This window comes from Monodelphis domestica, chromosome 3, assembly GCF_027887165.1.
Source record: "Monodelphis domestica isolate mMonDom1 chromosome 3, mMonDom1.pri, whole genome shotgun sequence".
Taxonomy (NCBI): Eukaryota; Metazoa; Chordata; class Mammalia; order Didelphimorphia; family Didelphidae; genus Monodelphis; species Monodelphis domestica.
In genome coordinates, this window is record NC_077229.1 from 418,346,869 (window position 1) to 418,370,841 (window position 23,973).

Below are 23,973 nucleotides of genomic sequence, written 5' to 3' on the forward strand. Positions count from 1 at the left end.
TAATTACTACACTACCTTGCTGCCGCCATATAAATTTGATTTTTAAGTTGAAGGGGATGTCATCTTCATGGATGTCCTTTGTTTCCTCCCACTTTAACCTGTAACTTTGCCATCTACTGCTGTATGAAACTAGTTGCCACCTGGAAATGGAGTATGGTAGAAAGAGTATCTTCAATTACCTTCCATCTGCTCTGTGTCTTGAATCTAATTACTGACATGTTGCCTCCTCCATTAGAATGTACACTTATTGAGGACAGGGACTATTTTTTTTTTCACTTTTCTGCCTGCCACATAGTAGGTGGCTTAATCAAAACTTCTTGACTGACTAGATATCATGAATTTGGTGTCAGAAAACCTACAGCTGAATCCCAGTTCTGCTACTGATGACTCCTGTAAGCCAGAGGAAAGTCATCCTATGTGCCTCAGTTTCTTCATCTATAAAATCAGAGGGTTGGACTTAGTGGCATCTGTGGTCCCTTCTGACGATCCAGCTATAACCTATAACTAGTTCCTAGAGCTCCAACTCTGATTCCCATGACTACCCAAATATGGGTCCAAACTAGCACCAACCTATTGGAATCCTACACATTGGTGTTAGGTGGTCAGCTTTGCTCCCTTTTGGAAATGGCGGTCATCAGATGTATGGTTTTAGACACGGCTAATGAGGGAATTTGTTTTGCTTGAGTCTACATACATGTTTGTAAAAGGGGTTTTGTTTTTCTTTCTCAATGAGGAAGGGATAAGTGGGATAGAGAGAGGACAGATTTTCTGGTCTGGAAATTTAATTTAAGAAATAAAATAAAAATCACTGGTCAAAATCATTTCCTCCTCCATAAGCTCCCTTGGGGCAGAGAGATTCCACTTCGTGGGCTCCCTCCCCTCTCCTGACCTGCCTAGAGCTATTCCTCATTTTATCAGCTGCATAATTCCTAGTAGGAAAATCCTCCCAGTGCCAGAGCCTGTGCAGCTGCTGAAGATTACAGACCCAGGCTCCACACAGAGGAGATTAGCCTTCTGTGCTAAGATAGCCATATTGAGGCACCGGCTTCCTAGGTGACAGCTTGGGACCAGGATAAGGGTTAGGAAGAAGCTAGCCTCCTCCCTGCCAGATTGCAATGCAGATCAGACGGTGGGGATGGGGGTGGAAGGAGAGGAGGGGTGTGTGCTCAGTGTCTCAGGCTTATAAGGGAGGATGTTATAAAAGCAAATACATTAAATTCCCTTCCAGATCTAGATATCACTAGAATGTCATTTCTGAGAGTGGTTTTGTTTTGTTTTTAACACTTACATTATTTGGCTTCAGATACTTCTTAGCTGTGTGACCCTGGGCAAGTCACTTAACCCCCATTGCCTAGCCCTCACTGCTCTTCTGCCTTGTAACCAGTACACAGTATTTATTCTAAGATGGAAGATAAGGGTTTAAAAAATAAAATAAAATAAATCCTTACATTTTTAGTATCACCCCTAAGACAGAGCTGGCTGGAGCTAGGCAATCAGGGTCACATGGCTAGGAAGTGTTTGAGGCCAGATCTAAAACTAGGACCTCCTGTTTCCAGGCTTGGTGCTCCATCCATCCTTCCTACCTGCCCTCTCAGAGTGGTTTTAAACTACTAATTTAGCCCATACCTTAGGGTTCCTCCTATGAAACAAGCAGATTTGGAGTCAGAAGACCTGGGATCAAAATCAAAGTTCATACTTTCTGGGTGAGTGACTACTTTCTCATTCTGTGACTCAGTTCCCATATTTGTAAAATGGGGACCATAGTACTTATTCTACTTGCCCTCATAGGAATGTAGTGAGGAAAATGCCTTCAGAATCTTTAAGAACTACATAAAGGTGAATTATTATTGCTACAGTTGTTAATTATAGCAGTGTCTTATTACTTACCACTCCAAGAAAATACTTATTCACACTTAATTCTATTGCATAGAAGAATAATTAGTAAATGATTAAGCTTCTGTTTACACATCTATTCCCAAGACTCACAAGTATTTTCTTCTTATCAAAAAATAAAAATTCAATTATGTTTTACCTTTCAGATTGAATTTCACCGAAAGGATTAAATTAAATTTTACCAATAGGATTGTCATGCATTTTATGCTACGGATTGGCAGTGTTTGTTAATAGGTTGCATGAAGGCAGGCTTTGGTTAGGATGGATAACTTTGGGAGCAGAATAGTAAATAGCCCATCAATGGCAAATTAAAAACAATCATAATATTCATCATTCCCTCACTATGTGCTCAGGCCCAACCTGGGATTCAAGGAGGCAAAGAAAGGTATAAGATTCCTGTGTTTTTGTAGCTGTCTGCGAGGGGCTTATAAGTTAGCTGATGAAACAAGAATAATGCACATGTCAAATACACTTCTTTAAACTTAATTGAGCATTATTGGAAGTTTAGGTGGAAAAAGAGAGACAGTCAACGAATAGATATCTATGCTAAACTAATTCTGTATCACTTCAGACTACTATATTAATGGAACATTTCTTCAGAAACGTGTTTCATAGAGCAATTTGAAAACATTTAAAAGCTGAAATGGAAATTTTATCCACTAAAAATAATGTGCAGTTTGTTGAGAAAAGATAAGACTACATTAGCCATATAAAGGCCATTATATCTCACCTCCCCAATGATTACTTGGTAGAGCTAGGCAGCCTGGAATAGCAGAAAGAACCCTGGTCTCAGCATCAGAAGACTCAAGAAGTTCTGTTTCATCACCAGAAATCTGGCCACAGGGATTTAAAAAATATTTTATATTATATTTGATTTTGCTTCATTCTACTTTTTTTGGTCAGAGCAATTCATGATGACTCTATCTTGACACAGACATCGCAGACGTCACCAGTGAAAGGAGTGCTCAAGTTGACAAAAAGCAAGATCCCAAAAGTACTGAAGCAGATGCAGTGAAGAAGAGATCTGCAAGACCTCCAAAGCAGATGGTAGGTTGGACCAGATGACCTCTTAGATCCCTCTTAATTTTAGGGAAGCATCATGAAGTAGTAGATAAAAACTGAACTGGAAGCTAGGATATCAGGGTTCCTTCTCTGGCTCTGCCACTGAGCAGCTGTATGATCTAAAGCAACTCACTTCTTTCTAGATCTCAGAATTTCCATCTATAAAATGGGGAGTTTCATCTAGATGTCCTTTGAAGTTTCTTCCAGCTATAATCTCCTATGAAAAGAATCCCTGAACATATAGCTAAAGGCTAAATTGTCTTCATCAAGCACAGCAGTTATCTAGACCAATATCCCTTCTGCTGAACCAGTGGGAATGATGAACATTATGACTGTTTTTAAATTCTACTAGTCATAACTAGGAATAAACTCTTCATTAGAAATTACACTCTCCCTAGCCTCACACTTTCCCTCCATTAAAAAATATTTTACCAATAATTTTGCCAGCATTATAATTAAAATCATGGAAAACGAGTATAAAAATTTTTGAAACAGCTAATTTTAAAATACCATAGGTATTAGAAGGCAGTGGGGTAAAAAGTGCTATTTTGTTGCTTTTATGGTTAAGTAAGCAATACTAGGTAAAATGTTTTTTACCTAGTTTCAAAACCAAGTTTTGAAACTATAATCTACCTTGAATCAACCTAAGACTGATTTCAGATGACGAGTCACTGATGGAAAGTGTTGGGAGAAGGTGTGAAAGAGTTTTGTGTAATCAAGTCAACTCAAAGAGAATTTGTATTTGGAGTTATTGAGACTCAGGTTCCTCCTTGTTTCATGCTCAGTTATCATCTCAGTCAAAAATTATAGAGCATTAGCAGTTATATGACGTTTGACAATTTTGCCACCATGTATTGGTTGTTTGAGATATATATATGCAAAACATTTTGCAAAGCTTAAAGGCTAGATAAATGTCTGTTGTTCAATTGTTTCAGTCGTGTTCAACTTTTTGTGACCTCATTTGGACTTTTCCTGGCAAATATAATGGAGTAATTTTCCATGTCCTTATCCGCCTCATTTTATGAATGAGGAAACTGAGACCAACAGAATTAAGTGACTTGCCTGGGGCCATATACCTAGGAAGGGTCTGAGGCCATATTTGACCTCATGAAGATAAGTTTTCCCGACTTCAGGCACAGCCCTCTAGCTAATGAGCTACCTAGATGCCCTAGAGATAAATGTTAGCTGTTATTATTTTTTATTGTTATCATTATTACTCATTATGCATACATAAATGCATATATTACTTGAGAAGGTGATTTTTCTAAAACAGATCTATTTTACCTCCCTGCTCAATAAGATCCAGTGGCTCCCTATTACCTCTAAGATCAAATAAAACTTCTCTGTTTGACATTAAAAAGTCTTTACAATCTCAAGCCCTTCCTATTATTCTAGACTTCTTTTATTACATTCCCCTTCAGATTTTATGATCCAGACCTCCTGACCTACCTGCAGTTCAGTTCCTGAACACAATACTCCATCTCCCATCCCCAGACCTTTGTACTGGCCTTTGACTATTCCCTGAAGGCTCTGCTTCCTTATCTCTTTTGGATACCTCAGTTTTCTTCAAGACTCATTCCCTCCCTCCCTCGTTCCCTCCCTCCACTACTTCCTCCATTCTTTCCTCCCTCCCTCTCTACTTCCCTCCTTCCTCCCTCCCTCCCTCCCTTCTTTCCTTCCTCCCTCCCTCCCTCCCTCCCTCTTTACTTTCCTTCCTTCCTTCCTCCCTCCCTTCCTTCCTCCTTCCCTCCCTTCTTTCCTTCCTTCCTTTCTTCCTTCCTTCCTTCCTTTCCTTCCTTCCTTTCTTCCTTCCTTCCTTCCTTCCTTCCTTCCTTCCTTCCTTCCTTCCTTCCTTCCTTCCTTCCTTCCTTCCTTCCTTCCTTCCTTCCTTCCTTCCTTCCTTCCTTCCTTCTCTCCCAGCCTCCCTCCCTTCTTTGTTCCCTCGTTCCCTCCTTCCTCCTTCCCTTTCTTTCATCCCTCCCTTCTTCCTTTCCTCCCTTCCTTCTCCCTGCTTTTCTTCCCTTCTTTTTTTAAACTCATCTTCCATCTTAGTATCAGTTCTGAGACAGAAGATCAGCAAGAGCTAGGCAATCAGTTAAAAGACTTGCCCAGGGTCACACAGTGAAGAAGTGTCTGAAGTCATATTGATCCCAGGACCTCCCAACTCCAGTCCTGACACTCAATCCATTGAGCCATCCAGTTACCCCTTCAGTTCTGCTTCCTGCAGGAGGCTTTTTCCAGTCCCTCTAACTGTTAGTGCCTCCCCCTCTCAGATAACTGTCCATCTCTTCTGAATATATTTTGAATAATCCTAGTTATTTACATGTTGCCTTTCCATTAGAATGCACTGTCCTTGGGGACAAGGCTTGTTTTTACCTTTCTTCACGTCCCCAGCATTTTAGTACGGTACCTGGCACATAGTAAGTGCTAATACCTGCTGACTGACTACCTGACTAGGGGGTGTAGTATTTTTAAAGTATGTACAGTAATAATAATAGAGTTTTTATAGCACAACAAACTCCTTTTCTAAATGATTTCAGTTCTATTTTGGATATTTTATTCTCTTCACAGAAACCAGCCATTCCCATTTGTCAGGAACAAAGCCAGCTTTGCAGTATAGTATAAAAACCACTGAAATGGACTCAGAGAACCTGGGTTCAAACTCCAGTGGTGTTACTTATGACCTTCATGATCTTGCATCAATCACTTAGCCTGTCTAAGCTTCTGTTTTTTCGACTATAAAATGAGGGGATTGAACTAGATAAATACTGAAACCCTTTCTAATTAAGCACTTATGAAGCAGGGCAGCTGGGTGGCTAAGTGGATAGAGAGCCAGGCCTAGAGATGGGAGGTCCTAGGTTCAAATCTAGCCTCGGACACTGCCTAGCTGTGTGACCCTGGGTACGTCACTTAACCCCCATTGCCTAGCCCTTACCACTCTTCTGCCTTAGAATCAATACGTAGTATCGATTCTAAGGTAGAAGGTAAGGGTTTAAAGAAATGAGTTTCTGTGAGTTCAATCTCACTACTTTAAACTAGTCGGTACTTTCACAAATCGATTGGTTATAAAAGGACCAGGTGATAATATGGATTCCAATACAAACCCACTCCTATTAGGGGAGAAATAACTCAAAACACATTTTTACCAAATTCATGCCAGGTAGCTCTCTTGCAAATATGGATCTTTGGCCATAAGGAAGGTTGAGTAAGAGTAGGAATGGTTGATTGCAAACCTGCCCCCCTTACAGGGAAAACTGGGTCAAAACTATGTTTCCATCATTGGCAGCAAATATCATCCTTATCCCCATTGGGCAAATTGAACCAAGAAAACAAGCAACTTGCTCAAGATCACACAATAGATTAGTGGTAGAGCTGGGATTAGGTCCCAAACTCACAATTCTAAGTATTTCCATCACATCAGGCATATTTTATTCTGGGGCATAAGGACACATTCCCCTTTGTTTTCCTTTCACTCCTTTCACCTTCAGCTCCCTCCCACCATCAATGCCTGGATGGAAAGTTCCCTTTTACTAAAGAGCTGGCATTGCAAGTTTCGGTCCAAGGGTCCCCAGGGGATGGCACCTCTATTTTCTTGATTTCTCCTACATCCAGGCCTACGACGTAGAATTTCTCCACAGAGCCAGAGCTGAAACCTTTCTTCATTCCTGGGTAATCCAGCCAGATGCGTTTGGACACCTCATCATCCTCCCCAATAAAGATGATAAAAGCACGGCTATTGGTGGCTGCATCCTCCTGCTCACCGGTAGTGATGGTCACGTGGTAAGGAATCACTGCAACAGATGCCCAGGAATCCTGGTTGTGAATGTGCATAGCAGGTGAGGGGACACAGACTCTCATAGCTATAGAGTTGACAATGAGCAGTGGAAGTCATTCAATCAAGTCCTCTGTTTCTAAGATGGAATTGCCCTAACTCTTCCTAGATGGATCAATGACTGTTCTATTATCTGGGAAGAGGACAGAAGATTTTCTAAATAGAGGATAAAAGGAGATAATCTTTTCATTGGCATAAAATAGGGGTCAGCAAACTCGGGCCCAGCACTTGTTTTTAAACAGTCTATGAATCAGGAATAGTTTTTACATTTCATTTTTCTTTTTTTCTTTTAATCTTAATCTTTACCTTCTATCTTAGAATTGATGTATGGGAAGAGGCCATCAAAGAACTCCCTAAGAAAAAATCCCTAGGGCCTGATGGATTCACCAGTGAATTCTATCAAACATTCAAAGACCAACTAATCCCAATATTATACAAACTATTTGACAGAATGAGCAAAGAGGAAGTTCTACCAAATTCCTTTTAAGACACAAACATGGTACTGATTCCAAAACCAGGCAGGTCAAAAACAGAGAAAGAAAAGTACAGACCAATCTCCTTAATGAACATATGTGCAAAAATCTTAAATACGATACTAGCAAAAAGACTCCAGCAAGTGATCATGAGGGTTATTCACTATGACCAGGTAGGATTTATACCAGGAATGCAAGGAAGGTTCAATATCAGGAAATCCATCCACATAACTGACCATATTAACAAGCAAACCGACAAAAATCACGTGATTATCTCAATAGATGCAGAAAAAGCCTTTGACAAAATACAACACTCATTCTTATTGAAAACACTAGAAAGTATAGGAATAGAAGGGCCTTTCCTAAACATAATAAATAGTATATATCTAAAACCATCAACTAATATCATCTACAATGGGGATAAACTAGATGCATTCCCAATAAGATCAGGAGTGAAACAAGGATGCCCATTATCACCTCTATTATTTAAGACTGTACTAGAAACACTAGCAGTAGCGATTAGAGAAGAAAAAGAAATTGAAGGTATTAAAATTGGCAATGAGGAGACCAGTCTTTGTGGATGATATGATGGTCTACTTAAAGAATCCCAGAGAATCAACCAAAAAGCTGGTTGAAATAATCAACAACTTTAGCAAAGTTGCAGGATACAAAATAAACCCATATAAGTCATCAGCATTTCTACATATTTCCAACATATCTCAGCAGCAGGAATTAGAAAGAGAAATTCCATTTAAAATCACCTTAGACAATATAAAATACTTAGGAATCTATCTGCCGAGACAAACACAGGAACTATATGAACACAACTACAAAACTCTTTTGACACAACTAAAACTAGATCTGAGCAATTGGAAAAACATTAACTGTTCATGGGTAGGACAAGCTAACATAATAAAAATAACCATCCTACCCTAACTTATCTATTTATTTAGTGCCATACCTATTGAACTTCCAAAAAACTTTTTGTACTGAATTAGAAAAAACCATAACAAAATTCATTTGGAAGAACAAAAGATCAAGGATATCCAGGGAAATAATGAAAAAATGCAAAGGAAGGTGGCCTTGTAGTGCCAGACTTCAAACTATACTATAAAGCAGTGGTCATCAAAACAATTTGGTACTGGCTAAGAGACAGAAAGGAGGATCAGTGGAATAGACTTGGAGTAAGTGACCTCAGCAAGACAGTCTATGACAAGCCCAAAGATCCCAGATTTTGGAAAAAAAACTCAGTATTTGATAAAAACTGCTGGGAAAATTGGAAGACAGTGTGGGAGAGATTAGGTTTGGATCAACACCTCACACCCTACACCAAGATAAACTCAAATGGGTGAATGACTTGAACATAAAAAAGGAAACTATAAGCAAATTAGGTGAACACAGAATAGTATACACGTCAGACCTTTGGGAAGGGAAAGATTTTAAAACCAAGCAAGACTTAGAAAGAGTCACAAAATGTAAAATCAATAATTTTGATTACATCAAATCAAACAGTTTTTGTACAAACAAAATCAATGTAACCAAAATCAGAAGGGAAATAACAAACTGGGAAACAATCTTCATAACAAAAACCTCTGATAAAGGTCTAATTACTCAAATTTATAAAGAGCTAAATCAATCGTACAAAAAATCAAGCCACTCTCCAATTGATAAATGGGCAAGGGACATGAACAGGCAATTTTCAGTCAAAGAAATCAAAACCATTAATAAGCACATGAAAAAGAGATTCAAGGGGGCAGCTGGGTGGCTCAGTGGATTGAGAGCCAGACCTAGAGATGGGAGGTCCTAGGTTCAAATCTGGCCTCAGACACTTCCCAGCTATGTGACCATGGGCAAGTCACTTAACCCCCATCACCTAGCCCTTACCACTCTTCTGCCTTGGAGCCAATACACAGTATTGACTCCAAGACGGAAGGTAAGGGTTTTATATAAAAAAAAGTGATTCATAAATCAGAGAGATGCAAATCAAAACAACTCTGAGGTATCACATCACACCTAGCAGATTGGCTAACATGACAGCAAAAGAAAGTAATGAGTGTTGATGGGGATGTGGCAAAGTCAGGACATTAGAGCATTGTTGGTGGAGTTGTGAATTGATCCAACCATTCTGGAAGGCAATTTGGAACTATGCCCAAAGGGCACTAAAAGACTGTCTGCCTTTTGACTCAGCCATAGCACTGCTGGGTTTGTACCCTAAAGAGATAATAAGGAAAAAGACCTGTACAAGCATATTCATAGCTACGCTCTTTGTGGTGGCAAAAAATTGGAAAATGAGGGGATGCCCTTCAATTGGAGAATGGCTGAACAAATTGTGGTGTCTGTTGGTGATGGAATACTATTGTGCTAAAAGGAATAATAAAGTGGAGGAATTCCATGGAGACTGGAACAGCCTTCAGGAACTGATGCAGAGCAAGAGGAGCAGAACCAGGAGAACATTGTACACAGAGACTGATACACTGTGGCACAATTGAATGTAATGGACTTCTCCATTAGTGGCAATGCAATGATCCTGAACAACCCGGAGGGATCTACGAGAAAGAACACTATCCACATCCAGAGGAAAAACTGTGGGAATAGAAACACAGAAGAAAAACAACTGCTTGACAACAGGGGCTGAGGGGATATGGTTGGGGATGTAGACTCTAAATGAACATCCTAGTGCAAACACCAACAACATGGAAATGGGTTCTGATCAAGCTCACATGTAATACCCAGTGGAATTGCACGTCAGCTGCAGGAAGGGTGGGAGTAGGGGAGGGAGGGATAGAAAATTATTCTTGTAACCAAGGAATAATGTTTGAAATTGGCCAAATAAAAATAATTAAAAAAAAAAGAATTGATGTATGGATTCCAAGGCAGAAGAGTAGTAATGGGTAGGTAGTTAGGTTTAAGTGATTTACCCAGGATCACACAGCTAGTAAATTTTGTTTTTGGATTGATTGAAACTAAACAATTTATTCTTTCTGTTTTAAGGACAACAGGTTTTATATTTTTGAAATAAATTTTATAATATTTTGAAATGTAAAAACCATTCTTAACTCTCTAGGCATAGATGTTGGCTCACGATTTGCCAACCCCTAGAATAGAACTTTATGTTTTACAAAATTAAAAAAAAACTTACCTTTCATCTTAGAATCAATACTAAATATTGGTTCCAAGGTAGAATAATGATAAGAGCTAGGCAACTGGACCTGAGTGACTTGCTCAGGGTCCCACAGCTAGGAAGTATTGGAGGCCATATTTGAACCCAAGACCTCCCATCTCTAGGCCTGGCTTTTAATCTAGTGAATCATCTATTTGCTCCTTAAAAATACTTTCATAAACCATTATTTTATTTGAAGCTCATAATAATACTGTGAAATAATTGGGCATTTGTATAGAAAGGCAGCTTATGGCAGTGGAAAGAACTTTGTTCTTAGCGTCAAAAGCTGGACTTAAGTATCAGCTCCAACACTTCTTTCCTGGCTGTGGGACTGAGGTTTACCTACTTAATTTAAGTCACTTAACATCTAGAAACCACAGTCCAATTTTCTGTAAAGTAAGTACAAGAATATTTGTTTTATCTACCTCATAGGAAAGCACTATCCACATGCAAGCTATTATTATTAGCATTGTTGTTGTTAATAATTCTCATTTTCTTTTCTTTTTTTAAAACCCTGCCTTCTGTCTTAGAATCACTACTGTGTACTGTTTCTAAGACAGAAGAGCAGTAAGGGCTAGGCAATGGGGATTAAGTGACTTGCCCAGGGTCACACAGCTAGAAAGTGTCTGAGGTCAAATTGGAATCCAGGACCTCCCATCCCTAAGCCTGTCTCTCAATTCACTGAGTCATCCAGGTGCCCCCAATATCCTAATTTTCATGAGAAGGAACATAAGCCTAGAGAGTTCAAAGGATACCTGAGGTCACACAGCCGGCAGAGCCAGGGCTAAGAACCCAATTCCCCAGAAGCTTAATTCAGTCCTCTCTCCACTACTCCCTGCTATGAGCTAATAGATGTGAAAGCATTTTGAAAAGCTTGTAGAGCTAAACACATAGAAGCAATTGTTGTTATGGCTGATGGAATGACTGATTGATCGGAAATGTCTAGAACTTTTTTTTTTCTGACAAAGTGAGGCAAGGCGGCACTCATTAAATGGAGGGACAATCCTGAATCAGCTTTTTAGTGCTTGAGTCACCAGCCCCATTTCAGCACCGGCATCCGTGGACAGCGTCAGCACTGACTAAGGTGGACAGCGAATTTCCCCTTTTTCCATTGCTCCCCCAGCTCCTCTCCCCTCTCACTGGTTCCTTCCTCTCCTCCCACTGGCGGAGAGTGACCTACATGGACCTTCTTGAACATAGTCCACCAGAGGGCCAGTCACAGTATCTATATCGATTTCGCTCATCTTGGAACTGAGGGTCATCTCCCAGAAGTCCGCAGGGGCACTGCAGTTGCTGCTTCGGTCACCTTCATATTCCTGACCAGAAGAAAGAAAGGGCACGTTAATGGCCAGAAATTTCTGAGCCTCAAATTACTCCCACACACTAAGCCAGTTGCCACAGAGATGGTAGTATTAATATGGTAAGGAGAAGGACTCTATCTTTAGGGTGTCATGGAACTCAGGTGACAAAATTGATAAAATAAAAACAAGCAAGACATAGTTTTATATATAATTATTTTTTACCAAACGTGGGGAGGGGAGGGAGATACCTGGGAATTTTAATGTAGCAAACAAATTAATTTATGTAAAAAAGAGGACTATAGGGGGCAGCTGGGTGGTTCAGTAGATTGAGAGCCAGGTTCAAATCTGGCCTCAGACACTTCCTAGCTGTGTGACCCTGGGCAAGTCACTTAACCCCCATTGCCTAGGCCTTACCACTGTTCTGTCTTAGAACCAATACACAGAATTGTAAGGTAAAGATTTAAAGAGAGATTTAAAAGTAAGGTTTAATGGTAAATGTTTAAAGAGAATTTTTTTAATGAGATTTAAAAACCTTTTTAATAAGGTTTTAAAGAGAAATATTTTTTTAACCCTTCCCTTCCGTCTTGGAATCAATACTGTGTATTGGTTCCAAGGCAGAAGAGCAGTAAAGGCTAGGCAATGGGGGTTAAGTGACTTGCCCAGGGTCACACAGCTAGGAAGTGTCTGAGGTCAGATTTTAACCCAGGACCTCCCATCTCTAGGACTGGTTCTCAATCCACTGAGCTATCCAGCTGACCCCTTAAAGAGAAATATTTTTTTTTAAAGAGAAGGGCTTAAAGAGAATTTTTTTTAAAAAGGACTATATTAAGAATCATGGACACTGGATTCAGCTCTTACCTCTACTTCTAACTCCCTTGGCTAAAACACTCAACTTTTCTGGGCCTCAATTTTTTTTGTTAGTAAAACAGGGATACCAGCTACCTTTCCTTCCTCGGAGGGGCCTTTTGAGGATGTTATGAGATGCATAAAAGCACTTTGAAAAGCATATATTATTAAACTAATGTCATTATTATCATAATTATTATTTTTATAAGTTCAGCTTTGATACCAGCTGCAACCCTAAAAATACCTATTACTGGGTCACTGAACTGTAACTGGCCAAGGAAGAACACAAATCACAAATCAAAGAGGAGATGAAATTAAATCTCTTAGATGCTAGTAGAGTCCTATTTGTACTGATCAAATCCAAGCCTTCAAGGCCACATGATAATAATTTAAAAAAAACTTTTCCATTTTATTATCAGTTCCAATAAACTTTCTAAGTATCAGTTCCAAGGCAAAATTGAGGCAAAGGCTTAAGTGACTTGTTCAAGGTCACATGACTAGGATGTATCTGAGGCCAGTTTTGAACTTGGGGGTTCAACTGAGTCACCTAGCTGCCCCCAAGATAATAATTATTAATGATAATAATGATTCTTTTTTTCCTCTAAAGTAATGACATCCACCATACCTTATCATGCCTCCTACAAACTCTTTCCTGATTCCATAGAGATCAAATCATCCCTTTTTATTTTGTATTTATTTGCAAACTTTTATATTTGCTCCTCTGTGGAAATGCTATTCTCCCTGTTTGCTCTGCCCTGCAAATGAATTTCTATGAGGTCAAGAAATGTGTTCCATTTTAAAATTGGATCCCCAAGCACCACATTTATCAGAGGTGCTCAATAAATGTTTATTGAAGGGCATCTAGGTGGCTCAGTGGATAGAGCTCCAGGCCTGGAGTCTGCAGGATTTGGATTCAAATCTGACCTCAGACATACTCTAGCAGTGTGACCTTGGGCAAGTCACTTAACCCCATTTGCCTAGCCCTTGCCCTTCTGTCTTAGATCTATTACTAAGACAGAAAGTAATGATTTTTTTTAAAAAAGAGAAGTATCTATTGAATTGAATGGAATTCTGCTCTGGAAGCAAGTTTACTTTTATAAAGGTAGCAGGGAATGAACTACATGCTGTCAAGTCTCACCAAGCAGGACTGGCTTCTAAGGACTCATCCCCAGAAGACTGGTCATCAGGAGCGACCAGGATCACCACAATTGTGAATGGGCTGGGAGAGCACAGCAACACATTCATTATGTTAAATGAAGTGAAATAACATTAAACCATTCAATAAAAATATGGAGGATTTCTGATCTGCCTCATCAGTGGGAATACTCCCCCACTGATGAAACCAGGGATCTCACGAAGCCCTGGGAAATAATATAATCATTTTCATTGATCCTGAGCTTTGACCTTCACATTTATGATGTTCATTTTATCCTCGATCCATCTCTGGGAGACAAATGGAACAAAAACTATTTCTCTCATTTTAGAGTCAAGGAAAATGTAAACTCTTGGTTACAGGGTTGCAACCTGATATTTATGTATCCTGGCCAAGTAGCATAAAGGCTTCCCTTAGTTAAATGGGGGAGAAGGGAGAGATGCTGTTGGGAAGGGGTTGAGGAGGGGAAGGGGTTCACTCAAGCTTGCAATCTGGTAGATTCCTATTTTAATCTACTGGTCTTGCTAATTTAGCTGCTGAACAATTGCAAGTGCTGTGAGCATCCGCTAAATTCAGCACATTTGGGGAAAGTCCTGACTGCTCTACCCTAGGCACAGCTCGGTAGAGATCTGAAGTCATTTGCCTAGGAGGGTGCAAAGAGTTAGAGTTGGGTTATTTTGGTTTGTTGTTTACTTAAGGTTGAGAGGGTTGGTGTGGGGCAGGTTAGTGGTACAGCCAGGGATGAGAACCCAAGGGACTGGAAAGTCACCAATGGGAATCTTGGGGAATCAATGAGGGAAAGGCAGAAAAAGATAGGGCTAGAAAGGGTTTACTTCCTGCTTTTCTAACTGCTCCCTCTCTCCCCAGGACCAAACATGGCCAAATTGTGACACAGATGTTTCCATTACTTTACAGAGTTGTTAAGAGCTCCAAGGCATTCCACAGATCATTTAGTCATCTTTTTTTGTCTTATTGACATCCTTGCCAGTCAGATGAAGCCCATGAAGGCCTTCTCAGAATAATGTTTTTAAGTGCACTAAATAAAATACATAGAATCACAAAGGAAACAAGTTGTATTTAAATGCCATTGACAAAAGGTTTTTTTTTTAAGTTCATGGATGCCATGTTAAAAACTCTTGATAGTCTAATCTCTTTATTTTTAGGAAGAGAAACAAGTCTACAGGAGGGAAAATGACTTGCCTAAGATCTTAAACCAATAGCTGATATAGTTAGGACTTGAACCCATGCTTTCTAACTTGGTCAGGGTTTTTTCACTACACTATTTCCTCCTTTCTACTACTTTCATCTCCTGTCATTCCCTTCTCTTCCATCTTCTCTGAGCACCTTCATTTTACATCATCCTTTCTTCTTCCCCCACATAAAAATTCCTCTTCCCTCAGTGACAGGCTCCTATTTGCTACCTGTTTGGAAATAATATTGTAGAATAGACTCTCTGGCACTTCCTAGTTACTCAACCATGGGCAAATAATTTGATCACTAAGGTTGGTTTTATCATTAGTAAAAGGGATAAGATTTATACAACTTACTACTCATTGGGTTGCTGTGGAGAAGGTACTTTGTGAAACTGAAAGCACTAAATAACTCTAAGTTAATATAATCTTGTAAATATTTTACATGGAGGTGCAGAATGAATATTGGTACCTCAGGGTGTTCTCCCACTGAGGTTTCAATTAAATTCAACAGAGATTTATAGAGAGGTCATTATGTAAAGGATAGTGCTAGCTGAGGAAGACACAAAGACAGAAATAGTCAATTCCCTCAAGGAGCTTATATTCTCCTGAGCATGTATACAGATAAGTGTTGTTGTTCAGTCTTTTCCAACTCTTCGTGACTCCATTTGGGATTTTCTTGGCAATAATACTGAAGTGTTTGCCATTTCTTTCTCCAACTTATTTTACAGATGAGGATAATGAGGCAAACAGAGTTACATGATTTGTCCAGGGCTACACAGCTAGTAAGGGTCTGAGGGAGGATTTGAATTCAGGAACATGAGTCTTCTTGGCTTCAGAGCCAGCATTCTATCCACTGTGCCAGTGACCTGCCTCACAGAGATAGTAAATACAAGATAATTTGAGAAGGGAAAGAGTACTAATGATGCCTTAATTCAAATAAATAAGATTCAAATAGTGGGAATGTTAAATACTTTAAGAGATCTATTATGTAGAGAGATATTTGGAAGTGGAGAAGCCTTCACAACTTACTCCTAAATTCACTCTCAGACTCCCTAGTCTAAAGAGAATCCTAGGATGTCAGAGCTAGAAATGACCTTTGAGATTATTTATTCCAACAACCTCATTATACAAATGAAATAATCAAGGCTCAGAGAAAGGAACTGACCTATCTAAGTTCACACAACAGGTCCCCTGATTCCTAGCCCAGTACTCTTCCTCCTCCTACATACTTCAATGAACAATAGGCATCTGCTATGCAAAGAGTACTGTGCTAGGCAATAAAAGATATAAGCAAGTGAAGCACTATCCTCCTCTAGATTATATTCTAGTATAGGAATGCAACATAAAAGAAAATGGCTATATAACAACTTAATACCTAAGTGTGTTTAAGAGAAGTGAGTTCTAAGGATGAAGAATGAAGGAGTATTTGAATTGAACCTGAAAGGATGAATAATCTTGAAGGAAGTAGAAAGAGTAGTATGAACAAAGAGAGAGTGGTGGGATAGCATGGACCATATAAAGAAATAGTATGATATTAATCAAATTTGGCTGAAGTGTTGTCTACATGGAAGGAGATATAACAGACATGGTGTAGCTTGTAGAGGAGTAGAATGGAAGTTATAAAGAGGTAACTTGAGGTGTGATTTAGGAAGAACTTCTTAATATTAATTTAGTTGTTTTTCAGTTATGTCTGACTATGATGACCCCATTTGGGGTTTTTCTTGACAAAGATACTCGAAAGGTTTGCATTTCCTTCTCCAATTCATTTTACAGATGAAGAAATTTAGGCAAACAGGATTAAATGACTTGCCTAGGGTCACATAGCTAGTAAATATCGGAGGCCAGATTTGAACTCAGAAAGATGAGTCTTCTTGCCAACCCTCTATGCACTATGGTACCACCTAGCTGATAAGAGTTATCCAAAAGTGAAATTGACTGCTTTGCAAGGTGAGCTCTCCTGTATGAGAAATCTTTAAGAAAATGAACTTGTCATATATATTCTAGGTGGGATTCTTGTTCAAGTATTTGTTGGAATATATGATCCTGAGTTCTTTTCCAACTCTTGACATTCTGTCTTTCTATAATTCTATAAAGTTATTGAAAGTAGAACTGGTAGGGGAATGCCATATTGTAGAGTAAAGCATTTATAACTTACCCTATAGGAATCAGATAACCATTACTGGGTTTTGTAAAGAAGAGTAATATGACTAATTTTACTCATAAAGAAGATTCACCTACCAGTAGTGTAAAGGATAAATTCAAAGGATAAGGGATAGGAGAAATGGAAGCAGGAAGATTTGTTATAAAGCTACTGCAATAGTCCAGGGGAGTTAAAATAAGGGCCTAGACTAGAATGGTGGTTGTGGATACAGAAAGAATGGATGGAGACAAAGGAGATTTTATAGAAATAGAAATTATAGGGGTTGGCAACTGATTGGAATAAGAGTAAAGGGGAGGAAAAATTAGAGATGACATTAAAGTGGTGAATGTACAAGATTAGATAAGTCAATTATAATTGATAGAAATAATAAAGTTAGGAGATGCAAGTTTTGTTGGAAAGATAATTAGTTTAATTGAGACATGAGTCTGAGATGCTAGTGAGACATCCAGTTGGAATTGTCCTAGAGTTGGAAATGCAAATCTGTAGCTCAGAAGAGAAAAGTATATATGTGTGTGTGTGTGTGTGTGTGTGTGTGTGTGTGTGTAGTGTGTGTGTGTGTGTGCATTTATATGTTTTGGAGATAATTGCATGGGGGCAAAAGATGAAGTCATGGGAAAGAATGAGATTTGTCAAGGAAGAAAAGAAGAAGAGAAGCAAGAGCAGAACTTTTAGGAACATTCTCATGAAACTCCACTTGGTGCAATAGGAAAGGTGATAGATTTGGAATCAAAGGACTTGATTTCAAAAGCATGTTTCTGCCACTTACCATCAATACAACCATGAAAAAATCATTTAATATTCATATGCCTTGGTACCCTTGTATGTAAAATTATAGAAGGTGACTTAGATTATATAATACCTTTAAGATTTCTTCTTGGCCTAAATTTATGATTCTGTAATCCTGAGGGGTCTTGCATGAATACCCAAACTGGCCTTATCTTTTCACCCAGGGAGTGGAATAGAAAACATGGATGGCAAAATCAGATGTGATGTGGCAACAAAGTCCTGGGTTTGAGCCTATCTTTCTACCCTCAAAGTACCTTCTCATAAAAGAGTCGTTCCAGCCGCCCATCCTCCTTCTTCAAGGATAGCCAGCGCCCACAGAGAAAGAGAAACTCATCCTCATTGGTATCATTCCAGATTTCAACTTTTTCCACATACCAATCAGCACACCACTTGCTATTGTCATGCCGGAGTTTGATCTTATATATGACGCCCAGGTCAACAGCCTCTATGATGAAGGTGTCAGCCTGTAGGACCCAGACAAGGAATGATATCAGAAGCAAAATCCTCTGTTCCAACTACCTCCCAAAGATTTTTATGAAGGGAGCTGAGGCCCAGACTTTTGCTAGTAGCACAAAGGAAACCTATAGCTTCAGAAAAACAATGTTTTACTTGCAGGAAAAAAAGTGAAATAAAATCCCAAAATATAATACCTTGCATTTACATGGTACTTTTGTTATGCTCCTCTATTTTTTAAAAGAAATGTTATTTAATATTCAGATTGTGTATCAATTTTAGCTTATTGTAGTATATGGAATAATGTATTAGTCTAAAACTAAATTCTGTCTAATTGAATTCTAGTTTTTCCAGTAGTTTTCATCAAATATGGAATTCTCCAGGTAGTTTATGTTCCCCAGTTTGTTAAACATTAGGGTGATGAATTCTATTGATTCCAATTCATTCTTATATCTGTTCTACTTGTCTGCTTTTCTATTTTTAAACATTGCAAATTAATTTTGATGGTTAATACTTTTTACTTTATTTTTTAAACCCTTACCTTACATCTTAGAATCAATACTGTGTATTGGTTCCAAGGTAGAGAGGTGGTAAAAGCTAGACAATGGGAGTTAAGTGACTTGCCAAGAGTCACAAAGCTAGGAAGTGAGTTAATATATTCTGGTATACTATGAGGTTGAGAAGTGCTATTTCCCCTTCATTCCTAATTTTTTCATTATTTGATGTTCAATATATTTTTTGGTCCAAATGAATTCTATTATTATTTCCAGCTCTACAAGATATCCCCTTTGGTATTTGATTATTATGACAGTAAGTCAGTAGCTTAACTAAGGTAGTGTCATTTTTGTCAAATTGGTGTGGCCTATTTGTGAGTATTTAATATTCTTTCATTTTCAAGTTATGTATTATTTCTTTAAAGAGTATCTTACAGTTATATCTATACAGCTTTTGAATGTCCTTTGGTAGATCGACTCTTAGTTCTCTTATTCATTTTGTACTTATTTTAAAGAGGTTTCCTTTCCTATTAATTCCTTCTGGATTTTGTTATAGGTATAAGGATTTGATTGATTTTGTAGGCTTATTTATATCTTGCTACTTTATTGAAGCTATTCATTGTCTCAATTTGTTTCCTTGCTTATTCTCTATGATTTTATGCATATAACATTGTGCCATCAACCCCAAGGAGAAGAGCTTTTGATATTTAAAGAACTTTCACACATATATCCTAATTTGTGAGGAAGAATGAATATTATTGCTCCCGTTTTATAGACAAAAAAACTGAGGACCCAAAAGGTTAAATGGCAAAGCTTATAGTAATAAAACCAGAATTCTATACCCAATTTCCTGTCTATACGCCCTGGGATCACTCCTCTAAGTTATTCAGTCTTCTAATCTGTAAAATGAGGTGAAAAAAACAAATCTATATGGTCCCTCAAGTTCCCATTTTTCCATCTTTCAATCTTTTGACCATACATAATAAGAAAGATGAGCTAGCTGGCCTAAAAAGTGGCAAAAATTGGAAGAGAAAAGGATGAAGAAAGGCGAAAGAGTATTGTTGAAATGTGACTTCAAAAGGAAGACAATAATTCAGTCTAAACACAAAAGAAGCATACAAACTGATTCACAACTGGTGCTGACAATCAAATACTAATGCAAATACAATGGAAAATAGAAGAAGGAAATGGAAATGAAACCCATGCAGGTAAGCACCCTCAGCACATTCCTCATGTATGAATGGCAAAGACTTGGCACAGTAGCCAACACTGCTCAGGCTTAAGGATCAGAAGAAATAGGAGCTGTCTGTGGTCCTGAAACTTCTGAGGTAGTAGAACTTCATAGAGACCCATGTGTCCAGGGTCTCAGATGAAGTGTGTGTAAACACACTATCTACTATAAACCATATTTAGCTCTTTCTTCTGCACGAGTAATACCCAATCAGACTTCCAGAAAACAATGTCCCAGTTTAACTTGGAAACTCTTATCTGATGAATGAATTTAGATTCAAAGCCCTACGTCTAGCTGGCTCCAGATCACAGAATGCCAATTGTCCTGCCTGCTCATGGGGACTGAGATTTTTTACCTATTTCCTGGCACAGGGATAAAATCAATATTGCTATTACAATATCTGCCCTGTGGACCAGCTCATCATGCTGTGGTTCCTCAGATTAAAACTCCTTTCGTTGGTCATCACTCTTAGCATATAGTAGGTGCTTAATAAGGTTTGTTTTTTTGTTCATTCATTTAATTTTAGCTACTTCATCAGAGCTACAATTCTACCCTTCTGATAGTCCCTATCTCTCATTCTTATTTTGAAACTGCACCCACACAATCACAGAATAGACATTCCACCTTTTTCGGGCTATTTGGACACTGGCAGCTTCTTAAATTAGTTTAGAGATTATTTCAGTTTTCTTTAAGCAATGACTATTGGTGTATGCAGTCTAAGTGAACTCTCATCAGGCCTTCCCTACTGAACCCTGTTCTAAAGTTTTTAGTGGTTATAAAATGTATATGTATACTGCTCTTGGCCAGGGATTTGGCATTGGTAAAGAGGAGGTATATTTTAATCACCGTCTTTTTTCTAGTGAAATAGAGACTTCCAAGACAATCTGAGACTGGTCAAAATGCAAGGGGTCAGAGGCCAGTGATTAAGATTAGCTTCAGGATAGTATACATCTAGGTTTATGCCTGAGTTTAATAATTCTAAAGTCCTTTTTGTATCTACAAATAAAAGGAACAGTTCAGAAGATAACAATCTGTTAAAAAGGCATTCTAAGTTTGACTGACAGAAATTGTGTGACTTTACTCCCCCCACCCAAAGTATTTTTATTTATTTTATTAAATATTTCTAAGTTACACATCACAAAAAATTTTAACATTCAATTTTTTAACTTCAAAGTCTGAATTCTCTCCCTCTTTCTTTCCCTGCTTTCTTCAATCCTCTTTTCTCTCATTCAGAAGGCAAGGAATTTGATACAGATTGTATAGGGGAAAGGATAAAAAGCATATCTCTGTATTGTCTAAGATGTAAAAGAAAACACAGGCAAAAACCCCAAGAAAAATAAGCCTTTTTTAAAAATATGCTTTGATTTGTATTTATATTCCATCAGTTCTTTCTCTGGAGGTGTAGAGCATTTTTCATCATAAGTCCTTCAGAATTGTGTTGGGTTATTGAATTGATTATAATAGAAAAAGTCATTCACAGTTGATCATCCTTACAATAATTACTATTACTGTATACAGTGTTCTCCTAGTTCTAATTATTTCACTTTGTATTAGTTTATATAAATTTTCCCAGGTTTTTCTGAAAGCATTTTGCTTGTCATTTCTTGTACCACAATAGTATACCACACAATCACATATTACAATTTATTCATCTCTTCCTTAATTGATGGACGTCCCCTTGAATCCCAATTCTTTGCCAACACAAAAAAGCTGCTATAAATATTTTATACAAATATTTTTTCTTTGATTTCTTTGAAATTAAGACTAGTAATGGTATTGCTGCATCAAAGGGTATGTATAGTTTTATAACCTTTTGGGCATAGTTCCAAATTGCTCTTCAGATTGGTTTGATCAGTTCACAATTCCACCAACAATGCATTAGTGTCCCAATTTTTCCACATTCCCTCCAACATTTGTTGTATTTCTTTTCCATCATATTAGACAGTCTGATAGTTATGAAGTTACACCTTAGGGTTGTTTTCATTTGCATTTATTTAATGAATAGTGATTTAGAGCATTTTATATGACTTTAAATAACTTTGATTTCTTCTTTTGAAAACTGCTTGTTTATATCCTTTGACAATTTAGCAATTGGGGATGGGAGAGCTGATTCACATTCTCAAAGATTTGACTCAGTTATCTATAAATTTGAGAAATAAGGCCTTCATCAGTGAAACTTACTCTAAATTTTCTTCTAAGTTTTCCATTTTCCTTCTAATCTTGTCTGCATTGGTTGTGTTTGTGAAAAAGCCTTTTAGTTTAATGTAATTAAAATTATCCATTTTACATCCCGATACATTCACTATCTCTTGTTTGGTCATTAATTTTTCTCTTATCTATAGATCTAACAAGTAAAATACTAAATGCTCAACTAATTTGTTTATGATATCACTCTTCTGCTAAATCATGTACCCAATTTTGGTACAAGACTCACCTTGCTTTGGTATACAGTGAGAAATGTTGGTTTAGATCTAGTTTCTGCCAAATTGCTTTCTTGTTTTACCTGAAAATTTTGTCAAATAGTAAGTTCTTGTCCAAAAACTTTGGTTTATCTTTAGTAATCTTTGGGTTTATCATGCATTAGATTGTTATGTTACATAGTGTACCCAATTTATTCCACTGATCCACCACTCTAATTCTTAGCCAGTACCAATTGTTTTGATGGTTATTACTTTGTAATACCATTTGAGGTCTAGTACTATTAGATCACCTTCCTTGATATTTATTTGCATTGATTAATTCCCTTGAAATTCTTGATCTTTCCTTCTACCAAATTAATTTTGTTATTTTTTCCAGCTCTTTAAAATAATTTTTGGTAGTTTGATTGGTATGACACTGCATAAGTAAATTAATTTAGGTAAAACTGTTATTTTTATTATACTGACTCAGTCTATGCTTAAGCAATTCGTATTTCTCCAATTGTTTAGATGACTTTATTTGTGTGAGAGTTGTCTTGTAAATTATGTCCATATACTTATTGGGTTTCTCTTGGCAGGTAGACCCTAAAATATTTTATATTGTCTATGATTATTTTATTTTTTATTTTATTTTTGTAGTTAAAATAATCACTTTATTTCTCTCCCTCCTCTACACCTACCCTTCCCACAGCCAATGCACAATTTCATTGGCTGTGGGAACAACTATATCCATGTTGTTGTTTGCACTAGGATGTTCATTTAGAGTCTATATCCCCAACTATATCCCTTCAACCCATGTATTCAAGCAGTTGTTTTTCTTCGGTGTTTTTACTCCCACAGTGTTTCCTCTGAATATGGAGAGTGGTTTTTCTCGTAGATTCCTCCAAGTTGTTCAGGATCACAGCATTGCCACTAATGGAGAAGTACATTACATTTGATTGTACCACAATGTACCAGTCTCTGTGTACAATGTTTTCCTGGTTCTGCTCCTCTCCTTCTATATCAATTCCTGGAGGTTGTTCCAGTTCCCATGGAATTCCTCCACTTTATCATTCCTTTGAGCACAATAGTATTCTATCACCAACATATACCACAATTTGTTCAGCCATTCCCCAATTGAAGGGCATCCCCTCATTTTCCAATTTTTTGCCACCATAAAGAGAGCAGCTATGAATATTTTTGTACATGCCTTTTTCCTTATTATCTCTTTGGGGTACAAACCCAGCAGTGCTATGGCTGGATCAAAGGGCAGTCTTTTAGTGCCCTTTGGGCATAGTTCCAAATTGCCCTCCAGAATGTTTGGATCAATTCACAACTCCACCAGCAACGAATTAATGTCCCAACTTTGCCACACCCCCTCCAGCATTCATTACTTTCCTTTGCTGTCATGTTAGCCAATCTGCTAGATGTGAGGTGGTACCTCAGAGTTGTTTTGATTTGCATTTCTCTGATTATAAGAGATTTAGAACACTTTTTCATGTGCTTATTAATAGTTTTGATTTCTTTGACTGAAAATTG

The 23,973-nt window shown here is 37.9% G+C and overlaps 1 protein-coding gene across 1 annotated transcript in view; it reads right to left on the reverse strand.

Annotated features, from left to right (window-relative positions):
* The window catches only part of LOXHD1 (lipoxygenase homology PLAT domains 1), a 159,703-nt gene that overhangs the window by 63,721 nt on the left and 72,009 nt on the right, over positions 1–23,973 (reverse strand). Inside the window, exons 18-20 of the mRNA XM_056824393.1 lie at positions 18,115–18,324; positions 11,601–11,736; positions 6,538–6,746 (exon numbers count right to left, since the gene is read on the reverse strand). Coding sequence (XP_056680371.1) covers positions 6,538–6,746; positions 11,601–11,736; positions 18,115–18,324 — 555 coding nt within the window. The remainder of the gene's footprint in view (positions 1–6,537; positions 6,747–11,600; positions 11,737–18,114; positions 18,325–23,973) is intronic.